The sequence below is a fragment of the Anomaloglossus baeobatrachus genome, chromosome 11, assembly GCF_048569485.1.
Source record: "Anomaloglossus baeobatrachus isolate aAnoBae1 chromosome 11, aAnoBae1.hap1, whole genome shotgun sequence".
In the NCBI taxonomy this organism is placed as follows: domain Eukaryota; kingdom Metazoa; phylum Chordata; class Amphibia; order Anura; family Aromobatidae; genus Anomaloglossus; species Anomaloglossus baeobatrachus.
This window is the reverse complement of record NC_134363.1, coordinates 55,780,135-55,792,365: the sequence shown is the minus strand read 5'-3', so window position 1 is coordinate 55,792,365 and position 12,231 is coordinate 55,780,135. Positions and strand designations below refer to the sequence as shown.

The 12,231-nt window shown below is 44.8% G+C and overlaps 1 protein-coding gene across 4 annotated transcripts in view; it reads right to left on the bottom strand.

The window, feature by feature from the left end:
* LOC142257211 (myosin-binding protein C, fast-type-like) overlaps nt 1–12,231 on the bottom strand; it is a 207,757-nt gene that overhangs the window by 82,948 nt on the left and 112,578 nt on the right. For all 4 annotated transcript variants that reach the window (XM_075329353.1, XM_075329356.1, XM_075329354.1 and 1 more), the window contains one exon: nt 4,860–4,977. In XM_075329353.1, the coding sequence (XP_075185468.1) occupies nt 4,860–4,977 (118 nt within the window). The remainder of the gene's footprint in view (nt 1–4,859; nt 4,978–12,231) is intronic.

Here is a 12,231-nt window from a genome sequence, read left to right as displayed (position 1 = left end):
GAGAGACGGATAGAGAGAGAAAGAGACAGAGAGACAGACAGCGACAGACAGGGAAAGAGACAGAGAAATAGAGACAGACAGGGAAAGAGACAGACAGAGACCCACCATGAAAGAGACAGACAGAGACAGACAAGGAAAGAGACAGACCTGGAAAGGGACAGATGGGGAAAGAGACAGACAGACAGGCAGACGGGGACAGAGACAGGCAGACAGGGAAAGAGGAGACAGCCAGAGAGACAGACAAAGATAGATGGGGAAAGAGACAGACCTTGATAGAGACAGACAGGGAAAGAGACAGAGAAATAGACACAGACAAGGAAAGAGACAGACAGAGACAGGCAGACAGGGAAAGAGACAGACAAGAAAAGACAGAGACAAAGAGATGGACAAAGACAGACAGAGAAGGAGACAGGAAAAGAGATGGGGAGAAAGACGGGAAACACACAGACCTGGAAAGAGACAGATGGGGAAAGAAACAGAGATAGAGACAGACAAAGAAAGAGACAGACAGAGACAGACAGACAGGGAAAAAGACAGACCTGGAAAGAGACAGACCTGGAAAGAGACAGACCTGGAAAGAGACAGACCTGGAAAGAGATAGACCTGGAAAGAGATAGACCTGGAAAGAGACAGACGGGGAAAGAGACAGATGGGGAAAGAGACAGATGGGAAAAGAGACAGATGGGGAAAGAGAGAGACAGACAGACACAGACATAGAGACATACAAAGAGAGAGAGACAGACACAGACACAGAGATAGAGGCAGACAGACTGAGACATAGACACAGACAGACAAGGAAAAAGACAGACAGCGACACACAGACAAGGAGAGAGACGGAGAGACAGTTACTATCCCGGGCAACGCCCGGGTACTACAGCTAGTGTATATATATATATATATATATATATATATATATATATATATATATATATATATATATATATTGGGAGAAGTGGGGCCATCATACTATAGAGCACTGATCCCCAACTCCAGTCGTCAGGAGCCATCAACAGTGCATGTTTTCAGGATCTCCTTAGTATTGCACAGGTGATAATTTAATCACCTGTGCTATACTAAAGATATCATGAAAACATGCACTGGTGGTGGCTCCTGAAGATTGAACTTGGGGGCCATCATACTATATATAGAGAAAAGTGGGGTCCATCATATTATATATAGGGAGAAGTGGGGGCTATCAGACTATATAGGGAGAAATGGGGTCCATTATATTATATACTAGCTGTAGTACCCGGCGTTGCCTGGGATAGTATGTGTCTCTGTTTCTCTCACTCTCCCTCTCTGTTTGCCTCTCTCTTTCTCTCTCTGTGTGTCTGTCTCTGTATGTCTCTGTCTCTGTGTGTAACTGTCTCTGTGTGTTTGTGTCTGTTTGTGTCTGTCTCTGTGTGTGTCTCTGTGTGTCTGTGTCTCTATCTCTGTGAGTCTTTCTCTGTGTGTCTCTGTCTCTTTGTGTCTGTCTCTGTGTGTCTGTGTCTCTATCTCTGTGAGTCTCTCTGTGTGTCTCTGTCTCTTTGTGTCTGTCTCTGTGTGTCTGTGTCTCTTTGTGTGCCTGTGTGTCTCTGTCTGTGTGTGTGTCTGTCTCTGTGTGTCTGTCTCTGTGGTTCTGTCTGTATCAGTCTCTATCTTTGTGTGTCTCTGTGTGTGTCTATGTGTCTCTGTATCAGTCTCTGTGTGTCTGTCTCTGTGTGTGCCTCTGTCTCTGTGTGTCTCTGTGTCTCTGTCTCTCTTTGTCTGTCTCTACTGATATCATATTACCTCACATATAAGCTTCTTATACTAAAAAAGTCATTTGTTGCCTATAGCAACCAATCAGAGCTCCTATTAATTACCTGTAGCTCCCAGCTCCATTGACTTTAATGTAAGCAGGTTTTTTGGCGAAATAACTGTAAAGCGCATGGTTAATTTTTCCCCTTAAAACATAGTCTATGACGTTTCCTGAGTCAAATGAGGTAGCTGTGCAAAACTTTGTGATTGTAAATGCGACGATGTGGATTTCTTTAGCGGACATGCAAACATATACACACACATACACTCAGCTTTATATATTACATAGGGAGAAGTGGGGGCCATTATATTATATAGGGAGAAGTAGGGGCCATTCTATTATATAGGGAGAAGTGGGGGTCACAAGATAGAGAAGGGGTTAAACTGTATATTAGGAGAAGTGAGGGCCATAGCAAACTAAAAAAGAGGATGTGGGGGTCATAATACAGTTTATCCCTATAGTCACCTGTGGTGACTGTCATACCATATATTGGGAGCTGTAGAAACCAACATACTGTATATAGGGAGCTATAGGGACAATCATATTGTACACCGTGTGCAGAATTATTAGGCAAGTTTTATTTTAGAGGATTTTTTTATTATTGATCAACAACTATGTGCTCAATCAACCCAAAAGACTCTATATCTATATAATATCTAAGCTTAAATATTTTTGGAAGTTGGAGTGTTTTTTTTTTTTAGATTTGGCTATCTTAGGAGGATATATGTTTGTGCAGGTAACTATTACTGTGCAGAATTATTAGGCAACTTAATAAAAACCAAATATATTCCCATCTCACTTGTTTTATTGTCACCAGGTAAACCAATATAACTGCACAAAATGTAGAAATAAGCATTTCTGACATGCAAAAACAAAACCCAAAAAATTAGTGACCAATATAGCCCCCTTTCTTTATGATGACACTCAGCAGCCGACCATACATAGATTCTGTCAGTTGCTTGTTCTTTTTACGATCAACATTGCGTGCAGCAGCCACCACAGCCTCCAGACACTGCTCCGAGAAGTGTACTGTTTTCCCTCCCTGTAGATCTTACATTTTATGAGGTACCACAGGTTCTCTATGGGGTTCAGATCAGGTGAACAAGGGAGCCATGTCATTATTTTTTCATCTTTTAGACCTTTACTGGCCAGCCACGCTGTGGAGTAGTTGGATGCATGTGATGGAGCATTGTCCTTCATGAAAATCATGTTTTTCTTGAACGATACCGACTTCTTCCCGTAGCACTGCGTGAAGAAGTTGTCTTCCAGAAACTGGCAGTAGATCTGGGAGTTGAGCTTCACTCCATCCTCAACCCGAAAAGGTCCCACAAGTTCCTCTTTGATGATACCAGCCCATACCAGTACCCCACCTCCACCTTGCTGGCGTCTGAGTCGGAGTGGAGCTCTCTGCCCTTTACTGATCAGCCTCTGGCCCATCCATCTGGACAATCAAGAGTCACTCTCATTTCATCAGTCCATAAAACCTTTGAAAAATCAGTCTTAAGATATTTCTTGGCCCGGTCTTGACGTTTTATCTTATGTTTCTTGTTCAAAGGTGGTCGTTTTTCAGCCTTCCTTACCTTGGCCTGTCCCTGAGTATGGCACACCTTGTGCTTTTTGATACTCCAGTAACGTTGCAGCTCTGAAATAGGCCAAACTGGTGGCAAATGGCATCTTGGCAGCTTCACGCTTGATTTTCCTCAATTCATGGGCAGTTATTTTGCGCCTTTTTGCCCAACATGCTTCTTGCGACCCTGTTGGCTATTTGCCATGAAACGCTTGATTGTTCGGTGATCATGCTTCAAAAGTTTGTCAATTTCAAGACTGCTGCATCCCTCTGCAAGACATCTCACAATTTTGGACTTTTCAGAGCCCGTCAAATCTCTCTTCTGACCCATTTTGCCAAAGGAAAGGAAGTTGCCTAATAATTAAGCACACCTTATATAGGGTGTTGATGTCATTACACCGCACCCCTCCACATTACAGAGGTGCACATCACCTGATTTACTTAATTGGCAGTTGGCTGACTATATACAGCTTGGAGTAGGAGATGTATAAAAGTATCATGTGATCAAAATACTCATTTGCCTTATAATTCTGCACACAGTGTATACGGGGAGCGGTGGGGACCAGCATAAAATGTATTTTGAGCTGTGTGGACTATTATGTTAGGAATAGAGTGCTGTAGGTCTATCATACACTGTATAAGGAGGTGTGGGGACCATCATACAATATATAGGAAGCTGTGGGGACCATCATACAGTGCATAGGAAGCTGTATGTCCCATAAAACTGTATATAGGGTGCTGTAGGGACCATCATACAGTATATAGGGAGCTGTAGGGACCATCATACAGTATATGTATCTGTGGAGACATCATACAGAGTATAGGAGCTGAATTTGAAGAAAAAGAAGGGATCCAGCATCCAAGTTCCAATTCAATAAAGATAAAAGGGTTCTTCCATAATAATAACATCCAATTTACATGGCAGGGTAGAAAACGGAACGCGTTTCGGAGTGACAACTCCTTACTCTGCACTGAGCTGGTAATTTTTCCTCTTAGAGTATAGGAGCTGTATATACCATCACACAGTGTATAGAGAGCTTTAGGGACCATCATACGGTATATAGGGACCTGTTGGACCATCATACAGTGTATAAGGAGCTGTAGGGACCATAAAACAGTGTATAAAGGGCTGTAGGGGTATACATGCAAATTATAAGCGCGTGTTCACATTGGCCATTAAACAAACACAACCCAAGATTAAAATAATAGGAACATATACTCTGTCTATATAATTTGCACTGTTTTACTGTCTTTTACTGTTAGGAACAAGTGGTATACTGTAATTATATACATATAGATCTTCTTTTCAGTGGCAGGGAGGTCGTATGGGGAGACGTACTTTGAGGCTCGGGCCCTGATCTTTTAGGACCCTAGCTGTGCCCTTGGCCAGCATAATGCAATGTTCCTTTTCACTGTTTTTTGTCCTGCACCGCAGCCTTCCAGCCCGCCCATGTCTAATATGCCTATAAATAGCAGTACTGTTGTAATATTACTATTTCGGTATCTTACCTTCAACTGAAACTGTAAATGTGCAGTTCTCACGGTTGTCAGCAGAGCTCACTTCACATCTGTAAGTCCCATTATCGGCCTTGACGGCTTTAAAAACCTTCAGTTCGAAATGGTACAGCTGCAGAAATATAGAGGTGAGTAATGAAAATTGATATTCCAGATCACTTTGCTGTTGCTGCACAAACCACATGTGAATAAAGACAATGGCCAATGCCAAAGTTGTTTTTTGGCTCAGGGAGCCGGATACTTATCTCAAGGAGTCCAAAAACATGCTGAGGACAAGCAATACTTCTTAAGTCTCACTCTACAGGCACAGTATTATGCTTTTTTTCTTGCCATTTTTAGCATTTTCTGTAGTTGAATGGATTTTTATAATGAAATTATCCACCAGCAAAGAATGCCCAAAATATCCAAAAAACCCCAGTAATGATTAAAAAAAATCAATGGTTTGTTTTAATGCAAGTGTGTCGTATAAGCTGTAGTAGGTAGTTTAATGTATAAGATCAATAATGTTATGTGGGCAACAGTACTAATACTAGCCACAAGAGGTCACTGTTTTCCTTCTCATATGCTGCACACTGTGTTGCAAAGAAGCTACGGTAGTTCTGCCCAGTAACAGACAGTAAGGGTAAGAGACAGTTAACGTTGGGACTAGTCCATATCGGAGGAGCAAGTCAGGAAAAAAGAGACTGTGCCTGTTTGCAGGCACTGTGTGAATAGTACTGGTGAAGGAAGGAGTAGTTCTAGTGGGGTTGGTGTGGTGTGAAGCAAATAGCACAGAAACAGCAAGAAATTGCTAAAGAGAACCTGTTGGAGCAACAGTGGCCACATTGGCAGGCAAGTTGGAGGAGATCTGTGGGAAAGAAGCCAACAATGTAGTGAGTCCAGTGTATGCTAGTATTGGGGACCCGGTGAAGTGAGGGTGCTGCCCAGGAAGGAAGGTGCTATGATCTCTAAGAGCGACCCTCGTAAGGGATCACTGATCCTGCACCCACAACCCACTGGTTGTGGGTGCAGGATCCCTAAAGACAAATATTGACCCATGGGTTCTGGTGCCATAGAGAAGAAGGGTTAATTTAACTTGCATGGCTAAAAGACTATTCACAAGTAAGAAATCATAATGATTGTGCCTCTGTGTTATACAGAAGATACCATGAAATATGCGGTCTGCTGTATTCTGTGCTCAGGTGTTGTGGCAAGTAAAGAGTACTTCGTTGTTATGGATGTGTATGTTGTCCTTATCTGGAAGCACCATGGAGCTGGTGAGGAGCGTAAAAGGACTGGCTTTACGGTAACACCACCAGTACATACATCCAGAACCTTCATTTTACTGTAGTGTGCCGGCTGTAGAAAATGTAGCACTTGCCCATGGCTGTCACCCAAGGACACATTTACAGAAGGACAAGGAGTCCTGGAAGTGATGATCTGGCCCTCACAGAGTTCTGGAAATGATGATCGAACCCCTAGAGAGCCCTGGAAGTGATGATCCAACCCCAGCAGAGCCCTGGAAGTGATACTTCAGCCCCCACAAAACCATGGAAGTGATGATCCAGCCCCTACAGAACCATGGAAGTGATGATCTGGCCCACACAGAGCCTTGGAAGTGATGATCCGGCCTCCACAGAACCCTGGAAGTGATGACCCGGCCCCCACAGAGCCCTGGAAGTGATGAGCTGGCCCCCACAGAGCCCTGGAAGTGATGAGCTGGCCCCCACAGAGTTCTGCAAATTATAATCAAGCCCCCAGAGAGCACTGGAAGTGATGATCCGGCCACAACAGAGTCCTGGAAGTGATGATCCGGTCCCTTTAGAGCCCTGAAAGTCATGACCCATCCCTAACAGAGCCCTGGAAGTGATGATCCCACCACCACAGAGCCCAGGAAGTGATGATCCAGCCCCAACAGAGTCCTGGAAGTGATGATCTGGCCCCCACAGAACACTGGAAGTGATGATCCGGCTCCCACACAGCATTGGAAGTGGTGATCTAGCCCCCTCATAGCCTTGGAAATGATGATCCGGCCCCCACAGAGCCCTGGAAATATTGATCCGGCCCCCACAGAGCCCTGGAAGTAAGTATCCGACCCCAGAGCCCTGAAAGTGATAAGCCAACCCCAGAGCCCTGAAAGTGATGATCCGGCCCCCAGAGAGCCAGAGAAGTGATGATCCGGCCCCTGCAGATCCCTGGAAGTGATGACCCATCCCCAAAAGAGCCTTGGAAGTGATGATCTGGCCTCCACAGAGCCCTGGAAGTGATGATCCGACCCCAAAGCCCTGGAAGTCAGGATCCAGCCCCAAAAAGCCCTGGAAGTGATGATCTGACCCCACAGAGCCCTGGAAGGAAGGATCCAGCCCCAAAGAGCCCTGAAAGTGATGATCTGACCCCACAGAGCCCTGGAAGTGATGATCTGGCCCCCACAGAGTTCTGGAAATTATGATCAAGCCCCCAGAGAGCACTGGAAGTGATGATCCGGCCACAACAGAGTCCTGGAAGTGATGATCCGGTCCCTTTAGAGCTCTGAAAGTCATGACCCGTCCCTAACAGAGCCCTGGAAGTGATGATCCCATCACCACAGAGCCCAGGAAGTGATGATAAGGCCCCAACAGAGTCCTGGAAGTGATGATCTGGCCCCTGCAGTGCCCTGGAAGTGATGACCCGTCCCTAACAGAGCCCTGGAAGTGATGATCTGGCCACCACAGAACACTGGAAGTGATGATCCGGCCCCTGCAGAGTCCTGGAAGTGATGACCCATCCCCAAAAGAGCCTTGAAGTGATGATCTGGCCTCCACAGAGCCCTGGAAGTGATGATCCGACCCCAGAGCCCTGGAAGGGATGATCCAGCCCCAAAGAGTCCTGAAAGTGATGATCCGACCCCAGAGCCCTGAAAGTGATGATTCGGCCCCCACAGAGGCCTGGAAAATATGATCCGGCCTCCACAGAGCCAGAGAAGTGATGATCCGGCCCCTGCAGAGCCCTGGAAGTGATGACCCGTCCCTAACAGAGCCCTGGAAGTGATGATCTGGCCACCACAGAACACTGGAAGTGATGATCCGGCCCCCACACAGCATTGGAAGTGGTGATCTAGCCCCCTCATAGCCTTGGAAATGATGATCCGGCCCCCACAGAGCCCTGGAAATATTGATCCGGCCCCCACAGAGCCCTGGAAGTGAGTATCCGACCCCAGTGCCCTGAAAGTGATGAGCCAACCCCAGAGCCCTGAAAGTGATGATCCGGCCCCCAGAGAGCCAGAGAAGTGATGATCCAGCCCCTGCAGAGCCCTGGAAGTGATGACCCATCCCCAAAAGAGCCTTGGAAGTGATGATCTGGCCTCCACAGAGCCCTGGAAGTGATGATCCGACCCCAGAGCCCTGGAAGGGATGATCCAGCCCCAAAGAGCCCTGAAAGTGATGATCCGACCCTAGAGCCCTGAAACTGAGGATCTGGCCCCCACAGAGGCCTGGAAAATATGATCCGGCCCCCACAGAGCCAGAGAAGTGATGATCTGGCCCCTGCAGAGTCCTGGAAGTGATGACCCATCCCCAAAAGAGCCTTGAAGTGATGATCTGGCCTCCACAGAGCCCTGGAAGTGATGATCCGACCCCAGAGCCCTGGAAGGGATGATCCAGCCCCAAAGAGTCCTGAAAGTGATGATCCGACCCCAGAGCCCTGAAAGTGATGATTCGGCCCCCACAGAGGCCTGGAAAATATGATCCGGCCTCCACAGAGCCAGAGAAGTGATGATCCGGCCCCTGCAGAGCCCTGGAAGTGATGACCCGTCCCTAACAGAGCCCTGGAAGTGATGATCTGGCCACCACAGAACACTGGAAGTGATGATCCGGCCCCCACACAGCATTGGAAGTGGTGATCTAGCCCCCTCATAGCCTTGGAAATGATGATCCGGCCCCCACAGAGCCCTGGAAATATTGATCCGGCCCCCACAGAGCCCTGGAAGTGAGTATCCGACCCCAGTGCCCTGAAAGTGATGAGCCAACCCCAGAGCCCTGAAAGTGATGATCCGGCCCCCAGAGAGCCAGAGAAGTGATGATCCAGCCCCTGCAGAGCCCTGGAAGTGATGACCCATCCCCAAAAGAGCCTTGGAAGTGATGATCTGGCCTCCACAGAGCCCTGGAAGTGATGATCCGACCCCAGAGCCCTGGAAGGGATGATCCAGCCCCAAAGAGCCCTGAAAGTGATGATCCGACCCCAGAGCCCTGAAAGTGATGATCCGGCCCCCACAGAGGCCTGGAAAATATGATCCGGCCCCCACAGAGCCAGAGTAGTGATGATCCGGCCCCTGCAGAGTCCTGGAAGTGATGACCCATCCCCAAAAAAGCCTTGAAGTGATGATCTGGCCTCCACAGAGCCCTGGAAGTGATGATCCGACCCCAGAGCCCTGGAAGGGATGATCCAGCCCCAAAGAGTCCTGAAAGTGATGATCCGACCCCAGAGCCCTGAAAGTGATGATTCGGCCCCCACAGAGGCCTGGAAAATATGATCCGGCCTCCACAGAGCCAGAGAAGTGATGATCCAGCCCCTGCAGAGCCCTGAAAGTGATGACCCATCCCCAAAAGAGCCTTGGAAGTGATGATCTGGCTTCCACAGAGCCCTGGAAGTGGTGATCCGACCCCAGAGCCCTGGAAGGGAGGATCCAGCCCCCAAAGAGCCCTGAAAGTGATGATCCGACCCCAGAGCCCTGAAAGTGATGATCCGGCCCCTGCAGAGCCCTGGAAGTGATGACCCATCCCCAAAAGAGCCTTGAAGTGATGATCTGGACTCCACAGAGCCCTGGAAGTGATGATCCAACCCCAGAGCCCTGGAAGGGATGATCCAGCCCCAAAGAGTCCTGAAAGTGATGATCCGACCCCAGAGCCCTGAAAGTGATGATTCGGCCCCCACAGAGGCCTGGAAAATATGATCCGGCCTCCACAGAGCCAGAGAAGTGATGATCCGGCCCCTGCAGAGCCCTGGAAGTGATGACCCATCCCCAAAAGAGCCTTGGAAGTGATGATCTGGCCTGCACAGAGCCCTGGAAGTGATGATCCGACCCCAGAGCCCTGGAAGTCAGGATCCAGCCCCAAAGAGCCCTGGAAGTGATGATCCGACCCCACAGAGCCCTGGAAGGGAGGATCCAGCCCCAAAGAGCCTTGAAAGTGATGATCCGACCCCACAGAGCCCTGGAAGTGATGATCTGTTCCCCACAGAGCCCTGGAAGTGATGATCTGTCCCCCACAGAGCCCTGGAAGTGATGATCTGTCCCCCACAGAGCCCTGGAAGTGATGATCTGTCCCCCACAGAGCCCTGATCTCACATCATTCAATCTGTATGGGATTAAACGAAGCGACAGAAGTATCTGCACAAGCCTGAAGATCTGTGGTCAGTTCTCCAAGATGTTTGGAACAACTTCCCTACTGAGCTCAAAAATTGTGTGCAAGTGATAAGTGTCTAAAAGAACTGATGCTGGTTTCAAGGCAAAATTTGGCCGCAGCAAATTGATGTGATTTAGATTTCTCTTTTGTTCATTCACATTTTGTTAAATGTTAAAAAATAACGATTCACACTTCTAGTTTGTTTTTTAAAACATTCTTATTTTGCAGCATTATTCCACAACTGCCTAACACTTGTGAGCAGTATTGTACATGACAATACCTAATTAAGTAAAAAAAAAAAAAAATACACATTTTCAGAATTATTTACTGTTGGAGAGAAATAAGAAATCACACAAAGCACCGCAAACTTATAGTAAATGAAAAGCAAAATAGATAAATATTTCTGGCATCACTGACTCCCCTCTACCCATTTAGCACACATGCACACTCATTTGATTTGAGCATGCATGTATATGGGAAGATGGTAGAAATTTTAGCTTAGTGGCACTTATTTACATAATAAACTTCAAAGCAATGTGATAAAATGACTGCTTTACAAAGCTTGCACCACTAGAGGGCGAAATATTCATATGGTTTCATATGATGATGCTTGAATGTAATATAAAATAGAAATTTAAAACCGAAAACAGATTCATTTAGGAAGCCATTTGGTTGATTTTAGAACATATTGCACAGTTTTATCAAAACTAAGTAAAAGAAACGGTTAAAAATTGCTTGTTATTTTTTGTATTACTTTTTTTTACTCTAGATTGGTTGCAGAGAGCTAAAAATCATTTTTTTCCTTATATTATTTTGTACTCTAGATTGGTTGCAGAGAGCTAAAAATCATTTTTTTCCTTATATTATTTTGTATAAATGTCCCCATTATAGTCTAAATTGAATCTCCACCTTTTATCATTAAGTATTTTTTAGGTTAAAAAAAAAGATAATAATAATAATAATAATAATAATAGAAATAATAATAGTAATAATAATAATAAAAATAATAATAATAGTAGTAATAATAATATAAATAATACTAATAGAAATAATAATAATATATAATAGTAATATAAATAATAATAATAATAATAACAATAATAATAATATAAATAATAATAGACATAATAATACAAGTAAAATATATCTTTGTACCGTGTTAGCCAGTAGAGATAAAAAAATTGTTTAAATGAACAGAAAGTCCTCAGTGGTTGATACCTTTTAATGGCTAACTGAAAAGATGGTAATAATTGCAAGCTTTCGAGACTACTCAGGTCTCTTCATCAGGCATGGTATAACACAAAATCTGAAGAGTCACATATTTATACACAACAGGACTTAGAATAGTGCAGTAAAAAAAAAAAAAACACAAGTTATATAAAAAACCAGATACCAGAATGTACCGCATCTTTATGGAACTAAAGACACTTCTGTGATAGTTCTGTTTTATATAACTTGTGTTTTTTTTTTTTTTTTTACTGCACTATTCTAAGTCCTGTTGTGTATAAATATGTGACTCTTCAGATTTTGTGTTATACCATGCCTGATGAAGAGACCTGAGTAGTCTCGAAAGCTTGCAATTATTACCATCTTTTCAGTTAGCCATTAAAAGGTATCAACCACTGAGGACTTTCTGTTCTTTTAAACAATTTTTTTAGACATAATAATAGTAATATAAATAATAATAATCATAATATAAATAATAATAGTAATAGAAATAATAGTAATAGAAATAATAATAATAATAATAATAATAATAATAATAATGAATAGCCACAGTCAATGATTGACAACAGTAGATAAGGGGTTAAATAGCAGAAATTAGAGCTAGCTCTGGCACCTGCTGCAACAGGCAGGTGTTGACTGTATAACACAGCAGGCACCTGCTTCATACACCTGCACTCTGACGATGATACACATAAACGTCACAAAAATAGATATGGCAAGACATACTGAGTAAATTAAAAGTGTTTTCTGCTCTAAGAGTTAAAGGGGTTGTCCACTACTAG